Source organism: Entelurus aequoreus, linkage group LG22, assembly GCF_033978785.1.
Source record: "Entelurus aequoreus isolate RoL-2023_Sb linkage group LG22, RoL_Eaeq_v1.1, whole genome shotgun sequence".
In the NCBI taxonomy this organism is placed as follows: Eukaryota; Metazoa; Chordata; class Actinopteri; order Syngnathiformes; family Syngnathidae; genus Entelurus; species Entelurus aequoreus.
The window spans coordinates 23955779-23978236 of NC_084752.1; the positions used below are offsets into that span (position 1 = coordinate 23955779).

The window sequence follows — 22458 nt, forward strand, 5'->3', positions numbered from 1 at the left end:
TAGTGGATCTAACACAATAGTGAGAGTCCAGTCCATAGTGGATCTAACACAATAGTGAAAGTCCAGTCCATAGTGGGGCCAGCAGGAGACCATCCCGAGCGGAGACGGGTCAGCAGCCCAGAGATGTCCCCAACCGATGCACAGGCGAGCGGTCCACCCCGGGTCCCGACTCTGGGCAGCCAGCACTTCATCCATTGCTACCGGACGTGTGCTCCAACATACATTTCTTATTGCAATCAAAGAACAATTTTGGCCTTAAATAAAATAGTGAACATACAAGACAACTTGTCTTTTATTAGTATAAGTAAGCAAACAAAAGCTCCTAATTTGGCTGTTGACTTATGCAGTAAAATATTGTCATTTTTCATTCTGATATTTTGTCAACATTATGAAGAACAAGCAGTAGAAAATGGATTATCAATCTACCTGTTCATTTATTGTAAATATCTGCCTATTTTCTGTTTCAACATATTCTATCTACACTTCTGTTAAAATGTAATACACTCGTATTCTTCTGTTCTTTGGATATTTAACACAAGTTTTGGATGAGACCACACATTTGGGTATCAATCCGAAACCAAGTAGTTACAGGATCATACATTGGTCATATTTAAAGTCCTCATGTGTCCGTGGACGTATTTTGTGTATTTATAAACATATATTTTAAAAAAAGGAAAAAAAGATTTTGTGACGATAAAAAATATCGATGTAATCATTGTATTATCGACAAGATACGCTCCTGTACTTGGTATCATTACAGTGGATGCCAGGTGTAGATCCACCCATGGCATTTGTTTACATTGAGGAGGGTGAGCCTGTTAGCGGTGAGCTATTGTATCCTCCTACGGTGTGTAGTGAAGCATGGTTAGCTATTCCTCATCCTGCAGGGATGATACTTATAGGAAACTTACTTTGTCGCCATGGAGACCAGCATTAGTGATTCAGAAGTAGCTAAAACACCCCCGACTAAGGATAGACGTTAGCCGCTAGCTAGCTAGCCGTGTTTTAAAGCACCTCTTGCTGAGTGGCATTTCAGTGTTATAACTTCACCTTTATTGTGAGTTTTTAAGCCAAATTGCGTCCATTTTCCCTTCTGTGTCTACACGCTGTGTCTGCTTGTAAGTACTTTGTGCGTGTGTTTTGCCGAACATGCTCCTCTGCTAGTAAAACCATGTCACGACGCGCTGATGGCGCGCCATCATGCCCGTAAAAAAAAAAAACAAGTAACAAGTATTTTTCAGAGGCAGAATAGTGCCGTTTTGAATGTATTAGTACCGCAGTACTTTACTAATTCAAACACAGTGTTACTGTTCAAACTGTATGTAATGATACAGTGGCCAAAAGTATTAAATATACTCATTTAATAAAACCTCTGCTTTGTTTTTAGTGAATACTTAGGCCTACTACGCTAATGTATTTTAACGCTGGTCCTTATGGTGGTACTTGAGGAGCCAATGGTTTTCTGAGGTGGTACTCGGTGAAAAAAAAGTTTGCGAACCACTTTATTACCACTCCAACAGTGGTAATAAATCTGTCACTCCCTCAACCTCCCCACCTCTACAACATTCATACATATTTAGTAAATGATAATACAAGTCTTGATTTACATAGTAGACCAGCAGATTTTAGAGATTATTATGAGGAGGAGTAACATATTTTACACAAAACAAATTTAGATAGACAAAGGTGGATTATGGGTAAACCTTCATCCTGGCAGGTTTATGGCATAGAAGCAGGTGGACAGATAATGTGGAGGGCACTTTTTTTTTATACCTTTCATTATCACTTAAACTTTTGGATTATAACAGGCGGTTATTTTATTACTTTGTATCACCCGTGGCATCTCTTCTATAAACCTTTGGGAGAAAAAGCTTATGCTTAACCCCTCTGACATAAGAGTTTAATACTCCAATAATATAAAATGCCAACATGAGTCAATGAAACAAATATAAGTAGGGCTGCTCCTTCAAGTGCTTGAACCAAATGACCATGTTATGTAAATATCTGACGGAAAATTATATTTTTGTATAATACTTGTAACTGAATGTCTTGTAACATTTGTTGCAAGCTCACTATGAAGAAAAGACGGCTGTCATCTCTTTGTACACAACACTGCTGTAAAAACACAAGTGCACATTGTATGTGAATTGTTTCAGTTTTGTAAAGTTACCAAATCTTCACAGTGGAGTTATTGAGTCTGTTTAGCTGATTGAAGAGCTAGCTTCTGCAGCTAGTGGGTCCATGACAATGACTTCTGTTTTGTTTGACTATCCATTTTACTGCCATGTTACATACACCGTTTGGAACAATTAAGGTATGTAAATAAACATTTAAAAAATATCTTGTACCGGTATATATCTGCGGTGTGGCTAATATATGTAAAAAAATGTTTTTTTCTTCAAACATTTGTTGGGTGCGCTTAAATACTGGTGCACACTATAGCCCGGAATATACGGCAATTTAAATTAATGTAAGAAAAGACCCAAATGCAATTTTGCTGTCAGAATGTCATGCACAAACATTTTTAAAATATCTTACTTTAATTTCTGTCATTTATTTGCACAAAACCTGGTAACAGTTTTGTCCAAAGTCCTGTCGGGGTTTATTTTCCGCAGTTAAGGTAAAGGAGCATGTGCACTCAATATCGATTGCATGATTAATCTGAAAATATTAGGGCTGTCAAATGATTATTTTTTTTAATCAGATTGCTCACAACTGCAAATTACCATTACAATAATTCCCAGCAGGCACAAGACATTGATACAACGTTGATTATACATTGTTTTTTTAAAACTGACTTCTAAGCAACGTGGTAAAATAATTGTATTTGTAAATTGAGATAACGTTGTTGGATCCACGTCGTTGGTTGGGAAATTACCAAATTTCACTGGTCAAATCAACGTCACAACCTGACATTGATTAAACGTCGTCAAAAACCATGTTGTTTCAACGTTAGCCTTGAGTTGCTCAACGTCGGGACCTAATTCAACAAGTTCTCAACGTTGTTTTAATGTCTTGTGCCTGCGTGGTTATTAACACATTGTGAAACGTTCATTTACCACATTCGTGTTTAACTTGCATGTCATCTAGAATCTCTTGCAGACTAACAAAGTCTAGCGATATGCTGGATGGCAGTGCATCTGAAACGTATTTACAGCGCTTCACTTTTTTCACATTTTGTAAAGTCACCCCCTTATTTCAAAATGGAATGAATTCCTTTTTGTCCTCAAAATTTTACAGACATTACCCCAAAAAGACAATGTGCAATGTTTCTTTTTACAATTTTACAAATGTATCAAAACTGAAAAATCATATGTATTTTTTGATCAAAACTTTGTTGATGCACCTTTGGCAGAAATTACAGCCTCAAGTATATTTTAATACAATGCCACAGGCTTGGCACACCTATCTTTGGGCAGTGTCACCCATTCCTCTTTGTAGCACCTCTCTAGCTCCATCAGATTGGATGGGAAGCGTTGGTTTTCCATCCAGGATGTCTCTGTACATTGCTGCATTCATCTTAGTCTAGTCAGGCAGGTGACCAAGAACCCGATGGTCACTCTGTCAGAGCTACACTATTCCTCTGTGGAGAGAGGAGAACCTTCCAGAAGGACAATCATCTTTGCAGCAAACCACCAATCAGGCCTATATGGTTCATAAAAGTTTGCCAAAATGCACCTAAAAGACTCTCAGACCATGAGAAACAAAATTATTTGGTCTAATAAGACAACGATTGAACTCTTTGGCGTGAATGCCAGGCCGCATGTTTGGAAGAAACCAGGCACCGCTCATCACCAGGCCTGTACCATCCCTACAGTGAAGCATGGTGGTGGCAGCATCATGCTGTAGGGTTGTTTTCCATTGGCAAGAACTGGGAGACTAGTCAGAATAGAGGTAAGGATGAATGCAGCAATGTACAGAGACATCCTGGATGGAAGCCAACCCGATGGATCTTGAGAGATGCTGCAAAGAGGAATGGACAAAACTGCCCAAAGATAGGTGTGCCAAGCTTGTGGCATTGTATTCAAAACGACTTGAAGCTGTAATTGCTGCCTAAGGTGCATCAACAAAGTATTACGCAAATAACTCTTATGTACAGGTTTTTTTTTTTTTTGTAATAAGTTTGCAATTTGTCATTGTCATTATAGCGTATTTTTTGTAGAATATATTTATTCCATTTTGGAATAAGGCTGTAACATAACAAAATGTGGAAAAAGTGAAGGTTTTCGGAAGCACAATATGGAATTCCGATGGATGAGGTCATCGTGCACAACAAGTTGTTTGTCAGAAAGAAAGTATAAAAGAATAAAAAAGGAATCCTGCTTACAATTCCCATCAAAAGCGTAAATACAAATCAGGAATTCCCAATCAGAGGTTGACTTGAGGCAACAACCACAATCACAAACGGCTGCTGTGTGGCTGACCCCGCTGCTGACCTGGGATGTAACTGCAGATTATTACTCTACGACGTTTTTGTTTTTTAGAAATAAAAAGCCCATTTGTTACAAGTCGCCTGGGGGTAATTTGGGCCTCTCACATGCATGCCTTTTTTAAACGGCCAACTTTATGAATCATTCGGCAAAAGCAGTTTGGATGGCCGTTTGCAGTCCGCGCAACCTTTAAGTACAGTTACCTTCAGACCAGGGGTGTCAAATGTACGGCCCCCAGGCCTGATCCGGAACAGGTTTCTTCCGGCCGGCTTGATGAGTTTGCCAAGTGTAAAAATTAGCTGCTTTTTTTTTAACGAAAGAAACTCCTGCTCTAAATGTGTCCACTAGATGTCACAATAGCAATTCTGTTAGGCAAGCAAACGGTTTATACCGAGGCCAAGCAGGAGGTACACAGTAAAGGGTGACTGTGGCTCCTCCTCCTCGACCCACATCAAACTTAAAACCTGCCGTTGTATGTCTTCTGCTTCGAACACATCGTCATTTGGCACCCTCACTCCCCCAAAATGTCTCTGTCAAACACGGGAAAAGTAAAATTAACCCTTTTGAATAGTTTTTTACCTCCGTTTCTTACGGTTTGTTGAGTTAACACTGGATTGATACGTGGACATGACAAAGGAGGTATTTGATACTTCGAAGAGTTTGCATGTGTTTTTGTTCAATCCCAGAAAGACTGTGATTTAAAGTTTAATCCTGGCTTTGTAGGTATACTGAGACCAAGTCCAAGCTGCACCAATTTCCTTAGAATTTTCAACAAACTTGAAGTGTTTTGTCCGTTTTCAGAATGTGCTTGTTCTATTTTTGGCCAAAGTAAAACAAAGAAAACCACCTGGATGTCATGATCCGTTACCCGGGTTTTGGCATGATTTACACTATAATGCCAAAAGTATTTGGCCACCTATCTAAATGATCAAAATCAGGTTTCCTAATCACTTGGCCTGGCCACAGGTGTATAAAATCAAGCACTTAAGCATGGCGACTGTGAAAGAATGGGAAGTCTCAGGAACTGTCATAGGATGCCACCTGTGCAACAAATCCAGTCGTGATATTTCCTTGCTCCTAAATATTCCAAAGTCAACTGTCGGCTTCGTTATAAGAAAATGAAAGAGTTTTAGAACAACAGCAACTCAGCCACCAAGTGGTTGGCCACGTAAACAGACAGAGAGGGGTCAGCGGATGCTGAAGCGCATAGTGCAAATACTTTCTGCACAGTCAATTTCTACAGAGCTCCAAACTTCATGTGACCTTCTAATTAGCCCACGGACAGTACACAGAGAGCTTCATGGAATGGGTTTCCATGGCCGAGCAGCTGCATATAAGCCGTACATCACCAAGTCCAATGCAAAGCGTGGGACGCAGTGGTGTAAAGCACGTCGCCACTGGACTCTAGAGCAGTGGAGACGCCTTCTCTGGAGTGATGAATCATGTTATTCCATCTGGCAATCTGATGGACCAGTCTGAGTTTGGAGGTTGCCAGGAGAACGATACATTTCGGACTGCATTGTGCCGAGCGTGAAATTTGGTGGAGGAGGAATTAGGGTGTGGGGTTGTTTTTCAGGAGATGGGCTTGACACCTTAGTTCCAGTGAAAGAAACTTTGAATGCTCCAGGATACTAAAACATTTCGGTCAATTCCATGTTCCCAACTTTGTGGGAACAGTTTGGAGCGGGCCCCTTCCTCTTCCAACATGACTGTGCACCAGTGCACAAAGCAAGGTCCATAAAGACATGGATGCCAGAGTATGGTGTGGATGAACTTGACTTGCCTGCACAGAGTCCTGAGCTGAACCCGATTAGAACAACTTTGGGATGAATTAGAACGGGGATTGAGAGCCAGACCTTCTCGACCAACATCAGTGTGTGACCTCACCAATGCGCTTTTGGAAGAATGGTTGAAAATTGTGGACAGCCTTCTCAGAAGAGTTGAAGCTGTAAAAGCTGCAAAAGGTGGACCAACATCATATTGAACCCTATGGGTTAGGAATGGGATGACACTTCAAGTTCATATGTGAGTCAAGGCAGGTGGCCAAATACTTTGGGCAATATAGTGTATGTTTAATAGTTTTAGTCTGTTTCCTGTGTGCACCCTGTTTACTGTTGGTTTCCATGGGCACTAATTATCCACACCTTCCCTTGTTTAGCAACTATCCTGTCCTTGCACAGGATAGCAGGTTGCACTGATGGCTTCTCATCAGCGACAAGTGCGTTGATTGCTGACTATTGAATGCAGCCGCTTGCTGCAGCCGGAGTGGCGCGGGCCTGCCACAGATGAATGCGCACTGTGGTGCGCCCGGGCCATGACACTAGCTCTAGTATTTTTTCCGCACTCCACTATTCCTCGCTGTTCACCCTCGGTGACTATTTGATTTGTCGCTCCACGCTCGTTTAGCGTCTGAGTTTGTTTTGTATTTTTGTCGTGCTTTAAATATTAAACCTACATCCTACCTGCTCGCCGCTGCTGGATCGACAAGGAAGCACGAGACAAATTAACACGACGGGAAAGGAACACAAAGAAAGAGCTTGAATGACAGCTTGCTGTACGGGAATAGATCGCTACGTTCTGGCACAGGATAGCAGGTTGCGCTGGCTTAAGAAGGTCTTCTCATCAGCGACAGGTGCGCTGATTGCTGACGATTGAATGCAGCCGCTTGCTGCAGCCGGTGTGGCGCGCGCCTGGCACAGATGAATGCGCACTGTGGTGCGCCCGGGCCGTGACACTAGCTCTAGTATTTTTTCCGCACTCCACTATTCCTCGCTTTTCACCTTTGGTGACTATTTGATTTGTCGCTCCACGCTTGTTTAGCGTCTGTCTGTTTTGTAATTTTGCTCTGCTATAAATATTAAACCTACATCCTACCTGCTCGCCGCTCCTGCTTCTCTTTCTACTTGGGAGGGAACACGACCATGCGCCCCCCAACGTAACACCGGAGTTGTCTTTATTTTTAAGTTATCATGCCATGATTTTACTATTACGGCCCACTTGGGAATAGATTTTCCTCCAGGGCTAAAATGAGTTTGACACACCTGCTTCAGACGGTTGGCAGGGTGGGAACGAGGGACGAAAGTGAGGGCTGTGGAATGTGGATGCGGGACTAGATTGTGAATGGATCAAAGAAAAATGAGAGATGAAAAAGAGCAGCGAGAGAGGGGAGGCGAAGAGCAGGGGGAGGGTGGGATATTGTATGAGTCAGCTTCTGATTGGTTAATGTGTGTGTGGATCCGTGTGTGTGTGTGTGTGTGTGTGTGTGAGAGAGAGAGCCACTGGGCGGGGGATTAAGGCTGCATCACGTGGTCCCTTTAGCTTCTTTTGCACACAAACACACACCCTCATTCTCAGAGGACACACACACACACACAGTGATCCTCTTACCAACACACTCACAGCTGTTTCTCCAATGAACGGCAAGGAGGAGCACACGGGAATCTGAGCGATCCGTTTAAATGGAGGGTCTTTAAAGGATTTCTCTTTGTCGAATCGCTCTCTCCTGGTTTGCTCTGGGAATTTAAGGGAGGTTTTTTTTGTTTTTTTTCCTGACAGCAAGCTAGAGGAGGAACAAAACATGCACTTTTCTTTCTGCTTTGCCACCCACTACCCCTGCCAGTTCTCTGCCTTTCACTGACCGAGGAGGAAGTACAAGGTTGGTTGTGCCGTATATTTAAATATATTTTTACAACTGCTTTGGCTTTTTGGATTACGCCGCGCTAAATCGGTCTGCAGTTTGTTTCCGACGACCAGCTGTGTTATGGTGCCTTGCCACATGAATGAACCTCTGGCGTGTGTGTCGTGTTATCGTGCAGGCATCCCACTCATTCCATCCTTGTGACTGATTGGCAATTTGGGGGGTGGGAGGTTCCACGCTAGCATGGTTGCAAGCTGCTGCACGATAAACTCACATGGAGATAACTGTGCAGTGAGTCTCAGCACCAGAAGAGATTATCACTTATTTTCTCGTGTGGGAGTCTTTATGTAAGGTGCAGGGTCACTGCAGCACTTCGGCATTGGTTTTTTTAGCAAACATAAATAAATGATTCCCGAAAATCACTCTTGATGCATGCTTTCTCGTTCTGATGGAAACACAGATGTGATTGTGCCTGTATTTTCTCCATTTAAGCTGCTGAGCTTTTGGATCACATATGGTCCTCCAGTTTCACTGCAAGCAAACATAAAGGCGACCCGCACTTGTTTTGGGGAATATTTCCTGTCTTTCACAGTCCCTATCTAATACAAGAACACACACAGTCGTGGTCAAAAGTTTACATACACTTGTAAAGAACTTAATGTCTTGGCTGTCTTGAGTTTCCAATAATTTCTACAACTCTTATTTTTTTGTGATAGAGTGATAGGAGCACATACTTGTTGGTCACTAAAAAACATTCATGAAGTTTGGTTCTTTTATGGATTTATTATGGGTCTACTGAAAATGTGACCAAATCTGCTGGGTCAAAAGTATACATACAGCAACGTTAATGTTTGGTTAAATGTCCCTAGGCAAGTTTCCCTGCAATAAGGCGCTTTTGGTTAACCTGACTTTCGCCAGATCCTTGTAGTTCGCTGAGCTCCACACAAGGATCTGGGACTTCTCAATAGGAGATGTATTTCAGAAGGCGGGGCTTTGTAAAAAAAATTATTGTATGTGATTGAATAAACCACTTGTCCGTCATCTTAAATGACGTGCTACTTCAACCACTCACATCGAAATCAACCCGTGACGCTGATGAAAGCGACGTTGGGAAATCCAAAACAGAACAGCCGACATATTGAAAAACGACAGAGTGAAAATATTTAATTAATTAATTAATTTAAATAATTAATATTCGATAAATTCGACAAAACAGTTGCAATAGCAGAATGGTAAAATGGTAAATGGGTTGTACTTGTATAGCGCTTTTCTACCTTTCTAAGGAACTCAAAGCGCTTTGACACTATTTCCACATTCACCCATTCACACACACATTCACACACTGATGGCGGGAGCTGCCATGCACGGCGCTAACCAGGCCCATCAGGAGCAAGGGTGAAGTGTCTTGCTCAAGGACACAACGGACGTGACTAGGATGGTAGAAGGTGGGGATTGAACCAGCAACCCTCCGATTGCTGGCATGGCCACTCTCCCAACTTCGCCACGCCGAATCAATGTCAGCACACGACTCCTCGCTGCGTGCCGCCATTGTTGTTTAAATCAAACAGGCGCTACGTCACGTCTATTAAATCCCGCCCGGCGATCCTATTGGTTCATTATTTTTTGCTATCTTGAAGGAGTTTGCATTGCCCTCGATCCCAGATCCTTGTGTGGAGCTCAGCGAACTACAAGGATCTGGCGAGAGTCAGGTTAGCTTTTGGTAGCCGTCCACAAATCTCTGGCAAGCTTCTGGTTGACAACAGAACTTTCCTCCAGAATGTCCTTTCTTTGTCCTAAGATGTCAGATGAAACCAAAATGTTGCGTCTTTTTGTGTAATTCTCGTCATTCCTGGGTCTAAATCGGCTGTCAAAGTGTACCAACTTGCCGGAATACATCCTCAGCCTTCTTCTATCCAGATGAGAGGCATGATTTATGATCTACAATAAACTTCCAGTGAGCAAGGAGGCAAGGAAACGCCTCACCAGCCGCCGATAATGTGGACGCTAGGGATCACGGCGCCGCTATAAATAGTTTGTCTGCGTTAGCGCTTATGATAACAATATCACTAATACTTGGTTAATATTCAAGTCACGAAATGTAAATGGAGTATAGTTGGCCATTTTTTAATGGTTGTTTATTGGATTTTTATGTGCGGAATAGAAGACCTCCCATTGGCTCCGTTGTAAGCAGCATTTTATTTACAAGTTAGAATACATTTAAAAAAAATTACATCCATCGTTTCTCAATGATTATAAGCGATAGGCAACATTTAAAAAAAAATTACAGTTCACCTTTGAAGGGGTCTTCTAATGCTGAAAACCCCTTTTTACATTATGGACCTTAAAATGATATCTACATGTAAAATTCACCCCGAAATAGACACAGTAGTGATTTCAGCCTCTTTTTTTTTTTACAAGGGGTATCAGCACATTTTTAAACGCCCAGTTTTAGCTTCAAATTTGGGCGGGTCTGCATCACCTGGTTAAGACTGAAGGCTATACTAAAAAAAGTGCAGTTTCCTTTAAACATGGACCATGACCACTGTGTTTGTGTGTGGCGGTGCGCATATAGGCATACACTAATGGGTTTGGACTATAAATCACTGAAAGTATAGTTTGTGTGGGTGTGTGTGTGTGTGTGGATATAATTAGCTGCCATACAGATTCTTTCCTGGTATTGTTACAGTTGGGGTTGTAATGTAACCCACAAGGCTGTCTATTTTAAGAGGTGGCAGCCTGTAGATACACAAGCAGTCACACTTTGGAGTTCTCCACAAGCACTCGACGTGGGTGTTTGTCTATGACATTGCCCAGTGCCCCCAATGGAACTACAATGATTTCCACCTAGGACCAACTATTTGAACCAGAATAAAACTACCTTATTTTACGACTCTGCACCAAATACTATTGTTCCCACATTAGCCTGTGACTAACACTTGTACAATTTTTTGTTTTGAATTGTACCCTTCCCATATATTTTCTACAATACAGGGTGATTCAAAATCAATACGCCAAAATCATTGAGAATCATTCAGTTCTAAAGCCTTGTAATAGACTGGATCAATGGTCGTTTGATACAGGAGTTATCCAAGTTTTATTACAATTTCGCCGTTGTGGTCATGTAATCCTTTCGGCGCCGTTCAATTGTAGGAAGACTGCGTGTTTATTTACCCTCAAAATGGCGAATAACAGCAGAAATCAACACGGTGGTTTTCGACATCCTGGGGCGCGTTTGAGAAGAATTCTCGGTAACACTTTAGTATGGGGAACATATTCACCATTTATTAGTTGCATATTAAAGTAATAAAGACTTAATTTAGAGTTATTTGGACACTAGGGGAACATATAAGGGTTAGGGTTAGGGTTACTAATAAGCAATAATTCTGAGGTTATTAAGGGAAGACTCTTAGTTAATGGCTTACTGGTTTTATTGAGCGCTATAGCTCGGTTGGTAGAGTGGCCGTGCCAGCAACTTGAGGGTTCCAGGTTCGATCCCCGCTTCCGCCATCCTAGTCACTGCTGTTGTGTCATTGGGCAAGACACTTTACCCACCTGCTCCCAGTGCCACCCACACTGGTTTAAATGTAACTTACATATTGGGTTTCACTATGTAAAGTGCTTTGAGTCACTAGAGAAAAGGCGCTATATAAATATAATTCACTTCACTAATTCACTTCACTTGTATAATAAGGCCATGCAGAATAAGGCATTAATAAGTACTTAATAATGACTAATTAAGAGTCAATATGTTACTAATTTGCATGTTAATAAGCAAGTAATTAATGGTGAGTATGTTCCCCATACTAAAGTGTTACTGAATTCTCATATCGTCTTGATGTTGTCTGTGCTGCCGGTGGTGGCCATATTGAACACTTGTAAAGCATGAAATAAATACTCGGAAGTTATGTACAACACATTTGTTCAAGCCAAGTTTTCTATTGGTTTTCATTTTTTAAATATCGAGTGATAATTTTGGCGTATTCTTATTGAATCACCCTGTATAATGGACTGCCCGATGGGCAAATGTTTCCTTTATTGTTATTATGCATCATGTTAATTAAAAGATATTGTTGATCCTGTCTTGAAGCAATTTAGACAATATATAGTGCACAACTTGGCCGCCACTGTTGGCACTGACTACATTTCCATGCACTAAATTAATCTGATTTTTCAAATAATTTGGTTCGAAAGAACCATTCTACAACCAATGGAAACACCTAAATCTGATCATGTTTGGGTTTTGAAGAGTCGGACTAACACACCGAGTTGAAAACCAGATCACTGTAGTGGGTGTGTGCTGTCGGAGGGAACCATTTATGTCTTGCATGCGCCAGTCTCAATGGGCGGGATATAACCCGGAAGCAGATACCATTCAATCAAAACATAGGCAACAACTGGAATAAAGAGGAGACTGATTATTTGCTTCACAAATTAAAAGAACCTAACGTTTTGAAGTGCATTGATGGGAGAAAAAAGAAACCAATATTTATTTAAGAAGATAGGTAAGGGAATGGAAAATGTCGGCTTATTTTGGACTCTCGAACGAAATATCAATGATGTTGAAGAGAGTGAAGCAGGTATATTTAAGGCAAATAAACCTCTTCACACTGCATTTGTGTACTCCAAACTGATTAGGGATAACTCTGTATTCCACAGAGCTGGCAAACCAGTCCGGAACATAGCAACCGTCATTTGGAACAGTATCAACCGGTACATGAACTGTCTTTTTCTTTGGATTTAAAACTCCTTCTACCAATCCACAGAGCCTTTTGAATGAGCTCTGAGACATTCGAAAGTTTTGTGTCTGCGATTCTCTGTTCGAAAATTCCTTCAAAACAACTCTCTCCCATTAGTCTTTCTTTGCTTCGGACCTGCATCCGATCCGAGAAATTCTTGCTAGTAGTGTAATGTTTGTAGTGATAATTTCTTGATACTGTCGGCTATTGAACATCAGAATAGCCGTTAGAGACGTAATATTTGTAATCTGTGCCAATATTACAGGTGCCATCAGGTACAAAAAGACCTGCGCTGTTGACTTGTAAGGAGCCACAGATGCCTTGTTTTGGTATGACGCCATATGTCAACCGGAAAAGCAATACATTATAGGCTCCAGTAGCACCAAGCAGTAGAAAAGAGATGGATAGATAATCCATGCTAAAAGGAAATAAACGCCCCCCAGTGTATGGGAGGAACACGGCGTATGACCAATAGTCGCATTACAGACACTGGGACTTCACATGTTGGTGTGAAAAACCCAAAATACGAACTATTTGAGAAATCAGACAAATTTAGTGCATGGAAATGTACTCGACGTGTCTCAACTCGTGCACCGACTACGGGTGTGACGAGGTTTCGTCTCAAAGAGATCTGGCGAGATTAAACAAAGAAGCTGTCTTGCGGGCACAAGGCAATCAGAAGTTTTTATATTTGTTAATAATCAAAAGCATGTCTGTGGGGCCGTGTGCAAGTGATAGGAGCTGCACATGAAGTACTTTGTGCACACTACTACTATCTAGTGTTGTCCTGATACCAATATTTTGGTACCGGTACCCAAATTTACTTGATACTTTTCGGTACTTTTCTCAATAAAAGGGACCACAAAAAATTGCCTTATTATTGTTATTATTATTAACAAAAAACTTACGGTACATTAAACATATGTTTCTTATTGCAAGTTTGTCCGTAAATAAAATAGTGAACATACTAGACAACTTGTCTTTTATTAGTAAGTAAGCAAACCAAGTCTCCTAATTTAGCTGCTGACATATGCAGTAACATATTGTGTCATTTATCATTCTATTATTTTGTCAAAATTATTAAGGACAAGTGGTAGAAAATGAATTATTCTGAATGAATTATTATACTTGTTCATTTACTGTTAATATCTGCTTACTTTCTCTTTTAACATGTTCTATCTACACTTCTGTTAAAATGTAATAATCACCTATTCGTCTGTTGTTTGATATTTTACATTAGTTTTGGATGACACCAACAAATTTGGGTATCAAACCAATACCAAGTAGTTACAGGATCATACATTGATCATATTCAAAGTCCTCATGTGTCCAGGGACATATTTCCTGAGTTTATAAACATAATATACATTTTAAAAAAATGAAATAATATGTTGTGATGCCAAAAAATATTGACATAATCATAGTAGTATCGACTAGATACGCTCCTGTACTTGATATCATTACAGTGGATGTCAGGTGTAGATCCACCAATGGTGTTTGTTTACATTGTGACGCCGGTGAGCTACGGTGTGTAGTGAAGCATGTTTAGCTATTCCTCGTCCTGCAGGGATGATACTTGTAAGAAACTTACTTTATTTGTCGCCATGGAGATCAGGATTAGTGATTTAGAAGTAGCTAAAACACTGCAGACTGGGGCTGGACTTTAGCTGCTAGCTAGCTAGCCATGTTTTAAAGCACCTCTTCCTGAGGGTGTTTCAGTGTTATAACTTCACCGTTTATCTTTAGTTTTAAAGCCAAAATGCATCCGTTCTCCCTTTTCCATCTACACACTGTGTCTGCCTGTAATTACTCTGTGATTGTGTGCTACTGAACATGCTCGTCTGCTCGTAAACCAGCAATGACACGACGTGACGACGACAGGGGCTTTTTAGAGGTGGTATAGTAAAGAATATGGTTCATTAGTATCGCGGTACTATACTAATACCGGTATACCGTACAACCCTACTACTACCTATTTGATCCTCCCAGTCTCTGAGCCAATTTGAAGCTCAGTTAAAAACATATTTTTACTCCCTGGCGTTCAAATCCAGTTAGGTAGGATATCTTGGTCGTTTTTATAAATGTTTTATTTATTACATTTTAGTATCTTTTGGTGATATATTTTGCACTTCTTTTAAGGTGTATTCTACTATTGCATTTTATTCATCTTTCTGGGTTTTAAAGTAGTGTCCTATGTCTGTACAGCACTTTGGCCAACTACGGTTGTTTTGAAATGCGCTTTATAATTGAATAAACTAAACTAAACTGAACTGAACTATTAACCGAGAGAGGTATCAGAGGTATCAGACGACCCCACGAACCTCCTCAAAAAAATTATATTCACATTATTTGAAATGTTATAATTGTAATGGTAACAAGTTCAACAGTTAAAAAAATCATGCATGCAAAGTTATTTACATTATATGCATTTTTTTTTTGACTCAGCCAAATTAAAAAATAGGTTCCTTGTCCAGTCGTATACCTTGTCATAGTAATTTTCTTAAAAGCAGGGGTCCTGCCAGAATTTCTGGCCCCCATGATCTCCTCCCCTCAGTCAGTACCTGCCAGTCAGGGCTCTTGGAGTTGTCCCAACTCTTCCTCACTGCAATGCGCCCCTACTTAAAATTTGTCTAAAATCGTGTCTCGTTCCCGTGAACCCAATATTGATGAATATATTGTCACACCCCTCGTACAGACTATGCAGTGGATGAACAACATGATGCAAACTCTTGGAAGGTGAGCTACATTAATGAAGACCTTTAATATGCCACTACTTCTCCAGGCAGCATCATTCTGCTCAATACAACACTGTTATTGAAGCAGGAGTTTAGAACATTCTGGGAGAGATCCTCCCATGTCGTAAATATATCGTCGTGCCAGCGTTGTTTATTGCTCCTCATACATTGTTGCTGCATACTTTCACATTAAAAGGTCCTTGACTAGAAAATGCAAAATAAACACAATTGCTAATAGAAATATGATGGCACCTCTGTTATATGCCACACTTTTCATATGATTCGGAAAAATGTGTCTTGGTTATCATACAGCCAAACATTGCATATAACACATTAGTCTCTTTGTTCATGTATCATTCAGCGGAAACAAATAATCTCAAGTGATGACAACTCAGTCTCTATGCCTTTTCTCTTTGCATTTGAGTTTGGCTTGATGTGAATCCACCATTTGGCCAAAGAAAGTTGCAGAACCCTAAAAACACCATTGAAATCATAAAAAGTGGTATCTGCTTGGCTCTTCCGTTTTCGCTCCCCGCTGTCTTTGCCAACAGGAATCTTTAAAAAAGGTAATAATAAATGAAATTGTATCCATTGCATTCAATTATACATTTGCCGTGTTTTTTACATGTAAAAGTATAATCATCTGCCCAATGTGATTTATGTTTAATATCTTTGGGTTTCTGGGACTGATTCAAGTTCAAGTTAAAAATTAAAGTACCACTGATAGTCACACACACATAAGGTGTGGTGAAATTATCCTCTGCATGTGACCCATCCCCTCGTTGCACCCCCTGGGAGGTGAGGGGAGCAGTGAGCAGCAGCGGTGGCCGCGCTCAGGCATCAAATTTAGTTAATTTATTCATTGGATTTGCGGTGGCAGAGGGGTTAGTGCATCTGCCTCACAATACGAAGGTCCTGAGTAGTCCTGAGTTCAATCCCGGGCTCTGGATCTTTCTGTGTGAAGTTTGCATGTTCTCCCCGTGACTGCGTGGGTTCCCTCCGGGTACTCCGGCTTCCTCCCACCTCAAAAGACATGCACCTGGCGATAGGTTGATTGGCAACACTAAAATTAGCCCTAGTGTGTGAATGTTGTCTGTCTATCTGTGTTGGCCCCGGAAGGCGGGGCACACTCTGGATAAGTCGCCACCTCATCGCGGGGCCAACACAGATAGACAGACAACATTCACACACTAGGGCTAATTTTAGTGTTGCCAATCAACTTATCCCTTGGTGCATGTCTTTGGAGGTGGGAGGAAGCCAGAGTGCCTGAAGGGAACCCACTCAGTCACAGGGAGAACATGCAAACTCCACACAGAAAGACCCCGAGCCCGGGGATTGAACCCATGACCTTCTTATTGTGAGGCACCAGCACTAACCCCTGTGCTGCCCGATTTGCATTATTTCTTATGAAAAAAATGTTTGTTCCTCACCATTGCTGTTGTCATAGTAGGTCTGGCTCTGACTGCACGATTGAAACCCGATTATACTGTACTCTGGCACATGCAAAAAACAAGAATACACCTCCTTGGTGAAGGTAATACACTCCAAATAAAATGGGGATGAGAATAAAAGGCAAAAATGGGTACATTGATACCGTAGATCTTAAATTAGCTGCCTGTTGTAGAGTGTGTAGAAGGTTTAGTGTTGAGTAAAGTTCTTGGCTTCTAACCTGCTGCAAACATAATTTGTGCACCTAGGTGAACATTGCAGCCAATAAACAGTAAGCTATGAGATAGAAGAGGGAGTCACTGAAGGTTGGTGTGAGAAAACAATTACCAGTCAACAAATGTAATATAACAGAGCAGCCCTGCAACAAGTCCTCCTAGTGTCTAGTTTTATTTTAATTGTTATTTTTGTAATTTGGTGCTGTTGCTGCTGAGCTAAGAAGGGCATGCCATTCCTAATTCATTCAACAACAAAAAAACTATCAGCAAAATGTTTTTAAATTGTTCTTATTTAAACACACATAGGCCCAAACATTGTCTCTGTGGCAAAGGGCAGCAACACAAAACAGGTGGCCAGACTGTAAACAAAAGATTCCAGAGGATCAACTGTAATTGTGACTAAATCTTTACCGCTTATGCAATAACATTTCTGATTGGTTCAGAGTACTTTTTAACGAGATGGGAAAGTTTTTTGAGCGATGGTTTCCCCACAGATGAAGAGGGCTTAGCTGCTGAAAATAAGCCCGTGTGGGGGGTAGTAGTCGTAGTTCCCTGGAGGTCAGAGGGTTAGAGGTTGTGGTCACCTTGCCTCAGGGTACAGGTTGCGGTCCAGCACCTCTGGAGTAAACACAGTCTGAGCCATCGTTCTGCCACTGAGTCACTGAGGCCCCTTTTACACTAAGCCGGCCGGCTAAGGTTATCCAAGGTAAATCCCACCTCAACTTATCCTTGTCCACACACGCACAATGGTCGTTTAAGACGACCCCCTCCGTCCGCCGGCGCGACGCGACCTAGTAAGCATGCGCAGAAAATGCACACGTCATAGTCACCTCCAGTGTTGCTTTGTGTGCAAGTTCTTCAATTAAATTTAACTTATCTGAACAATATCCAGTGTTGTGGTATTTCGATTAACTGGAATCCAGTGTGCTGTGGGGCCCTTCTGTCATGAGCCATCATAAATTAATCAAATCTTTATTGGACACGTGAAAGTAAACAACGTGATAAAGAACATTTTACATCAGTCAATCTAATAATCAAGATATCTGGTCAGGACATTCCTCACTCTTTTGCCTTCACCTTCATTGTCCATTCCTTTTTGGTGACTTCATATACTCTGGACCTAGACGTTGAGTCCGCGACATACATGGTGGACAATAACTGATACAGTCTGCTTTGCCAGTCCAAAAGCATTCAATGTTTCCGTAGTCTTCCCTCGACGGCCAGCTAATACAAAGCACAGGCTACCTTTTTTATCACATCCACGGGAGCCCGCATTGTCGTTGTCTCTCCTTCGACAAATGGACGAAGTTTTTCGGTAAGTAAAATCACAGCTGACCCGGACATTCGAAAGTTCTCTTGCCGTCTGAGATGCAATCGCAAGTTTTCTTCTTTTAAGGCAGTGGTTCTTAACCTGGGTTCGATCGAACCCTAGGGGTTCGGTGAGTCGGCCTCAGGGGTTCGGCGGAGCCTCCGCCGTGTAGGTCAAGCCACACCCGACTCATTGTGTAAATAAAAACTTCTCCCTATCGCCGTATTATGAATACCCCCAAACGATGTTCTCTCTAATTTTCCATCTGATTTGCATGTGTAATTTGTTGTGAGTTCGTTCACTGTGTTGGTTTTGTTCTTTGAACAAGATGATGTTCATGTGCGGTTCATTTTGTGCACCAGTAAAAAACATATAACTTTGTCTTGAATTTGAAAAAAAATATATATATATTTTTCACTAGAGAAGGGTTCGGTGAATGAGCATATGAAACTGGTGGGGTTCGGTACCTCTAACAAGGTTAAGAACCACTGGAAGATATTCATGTGTAATTTCCACAAGGGTCTGTACATGTAGAAGAATGAGAAACACGGGCATGTCTGGATGACTCGCCTCCATCTTTCCAGTGGTTAGCTCTGGTTGTTGTGAAGCTGGCTGTGGTGCGTTATTTCTGATGTCACTTCCTGTGTGGGCGCGGTCTTTCTGACTTCACTTCCTCTCCGAACTCAGTTTGTAAACGATCAATGAGTCCATACAAAGTTAAGAGCCAGAGATTCACACTTACCCGTTTAAAAAATTATCCAAGGAGGGGAATCGTAAACGATGGTTTAGTGTGGCTGAAACGGGGCTTAGGCTAAATAATTATTCGTTTAAGGGGTTATTCGGCTTAGTGTAGACATAGCCTGAAGCTGCAGTCACTCACAGCACACCACTCCGCTCCGACGCCATGTTCTGTCAAGTTCATGCAGAAGGAGATGTCTGCATCGGTGATAAAAGCACAAAGGGATTCATTCAGAGATGCAAAGCTCTTTTACAAGCGTTAACTCAACCGCCATTGCTCAGTGGGGTCACAACAAGGACAATGATCTCTTGGCAGACAGAGATTGCTAAAGCAGAAAGTGGGGTAGAATTTGGTCAAATTATAAATTAGATATGCCGTCTGCGTATTGATCCATCAATATATTAATTATTGTTCTTATGCGTGTATCATGTTGTGCATTTATTGTTTTTTTGGCGAGGCAGAATCCATTCAGGCTTGACTCAATTGTTAAACTTGTGCCATCGGATGTGCACGTTTATGTCCGAAAAGGAGTTGGAAGAAGCACAGCTAAACCATTTCATAACAATTTCCAGCACATTCGTTCACCCTTGATTCAATCCACAACACAACAATAAAAATCCATAGGGTTCACATGAATAGATGACAGTGACGGGCCGTGTGTCCCACACTTCTCTTCTGTACAGTTAATCTGTACAGCCGATATGGGCATCTACATCAACTACATGATTTGCCTGAGTAGCTAGACAGGACAAAAAAAAAAAAAACGTCTATGCAAGCCAATTGTACTCATTAGGGATGAGCTGGAGCCTATACCAGCTGACAGGTGCCCCCAAGACTGGTCACCAGCCAATCACAGGACACACAGAGACAAACATCCACATAATACACATGATCGGTATGGATATTGGTATTGGCGGATCATGAAAGATCAGTATTTGAATTGGCATTAAAAAACACCGATCGGAAAATCCCTTTTCAGAAGTGTTACAATTGCCATAGCTGCTGCCAAACAAGCAATAACACAACTATTTACTTCTGTTGAGAGCATTCACTGCTTATACTGTATGTGCAGATTTGTTCAAGTTGCGACTCGTTGCAAACGAAATGGACAAAAATAGGTTGTTGCTTTTTGTTGACCTAGTTTTTTGATTGTCTCGCTAACCAGTCCGCCTCCCTTGATTTCTTCTCCCCAGGTCAGATTCATAGCGGCAGCCATCCAGTGAAGGACCGAGGCAGAACAGGGATGAGCGTGGACGTCCACCACGGGGTTGTGACCACCCCTCCCCCACCCAGTGGCGGCCCCAGGGAGCGCTACTTTGACCGAGTCAACGTCAACGACCCGGAGTACCTCAGAGCCAGGAATATGTCGCCCGATCTTCGGCAGGACTTCAACGTTCTGGAACAGAAGAAACGGGTCACGCAGATATTACAAAGCCCTGTAAGTTACATTACAGTACACTGCAATGTATGTGCAACAAACAAACTGACAGTTTGGGTGAAGAGAGGATGCAAAAGTGACCCCAAAAGGCACTGCTGTCTTTAGTTGCATAACTACCACATAGGAAATGAAATAGTTATTTATTCATGCATTCACATCTGGTACTTACACTGTCGTATTCAGTGCCAGCGCGACCTTCTCTGCAGGCCTAAACAGTACTGTATCAGAAGAAGCACAGATCTACATTTACAACTTGAACCTAACAGCACATTACTGTCATGTTGAGTAAAAAAACAAATTTCAGGGCTGCACTGCTTCACATATGTGTATGTATTTGAATGTTTTTGTCCAATCAGATTTGAGCTTTTATGTGTTGCTATGTTGATGCAATCTGTTCAGAGCCTGCAGAATCAAGTTGCTGACGTATGCAGTAACATATTGTGTCATTTTCCATTCTATCATTTTGTCAAAATTATTAAGGACAAGTGGTAGAAAATGACTTATTAATCTACTTGTTCATTTACTGTTAATATCTGCTTACTTTCTCTTTTAACATGTTCTATCTACACTTCTGTTAAAATGTAATAATCACTTATTCTTCTGTTGTTTGATACTTTACATTAGTTTTGGATGATACCACAAATTTGGGTATCCATGCGATACCAAGTCGTTACAGGATCATACATTGGTCCTATTCAAAGTCCTCATGTGTCCAGTGACATATTTCCTGAGTTTGTAAACATAATATACATTTAAAAAAACGAAAGTAGATGTTGTGATGCCAAAAAATATCCATGTAATCATAGTAGTATCCACTAGATACGCTCCTGTACTTGGTATCATTACAGTGGATGTTAGGTGTAGATCCACCAATGGCGTTTATTTACATTTTGACGCCGGTGAGCTACGGTGTGTAGTGAAGCATGTTTGGCTATTCCTCGTCCTGCAGGGATGATACTTGCAAGAAACATACTTTAATTGTACTTTATCGGTACTTTTCAGAGGCGGTATAGTACCGAATATGATTCATTAGCATCGCGGTACTATCTTAATACCGGCATAACGTACAACCCTATTTACGAATTGGAATGCATAAAAAAGAAAACAAATGTGTTCTTGTCTTACATAGGGATTGTGAATGATAGGCAGAATAAAAAAAAAAAGTGCAGTTCCCAGTCCCATTAAAACATGTCTTTTCTTTGCTAAATTCAAGTCAGGTTATACAGGTTGACATTTAATATGATGTCATGCTCGGCTGACCCTCAACGGCAAGGCAAGCAGAAACATGTTTATTGTACCTGAACTAAAGTACATGTTTTAGGAATTATATTGTGTTATTCAAACACAGTGACTAATAGGGCGGTTTGGATAAGCACCTACTTTCTGTACTTTGCCCTCTTCCACAGCCCAAAGATCTACCGTATTTTCCGGATTATAAATCACAGTTTTTTTCATAGTTTGGCCGTCGGTGCGATTTATACTCCGGAGCGACTTATGTGTGAAATTATTAACACATTACCGTAAAATATCAAATATTATTTATCTCATTCGCATAAGAGTCGAAGCCAATGTCAGCAATCGTCACTCACACGTCAACCAATAATAATTCGGCGGGGCAGGGTCATGGCAGAAGTGCATTGTGGGTCATGGGATGCTAACTGCTACATGCTACTGCCGTAGCTATTAAAATGGATCACATCGACATTGGCGGTAACTTATAAAAACTGAGAAGGACTGAACTAAAATGGCACCGAAAAGGAAATCATATAC

General features: G+C 41.2%; 1 protein-coding gene across 5 annotated transcripts in view; it reads left to right on the top strand.

Annotated features, from left to right (window-relative positions):
* Nucleotides 1–22458, top strand: part of LOC133639684 (gamma-adducin-like) — a 220420-nt gene that overhangs the window by 106115 nt on the left and 91847 nt on the right. For 4 of the 5 annotated variants that reach the window (XM_062033206.1, XM_062033202.1, XM_062033207.1 and 1 more), the window contains one exon: nt 20444–20688. In XM_062033206.1, coding sequence (XP_061889190.1) covers nt 20494–20688 — 195 coding nt within the window. In that variant the 5' untranslated portion in view covers nt 20444–20493. Of the gene's footprint in view, nt 1–7785; nt 8086–20443; nt 20689–22458 lie in introns of those variants that run through there. The other variant, XM_062033204.1, reaches the window with a different exon arrangement.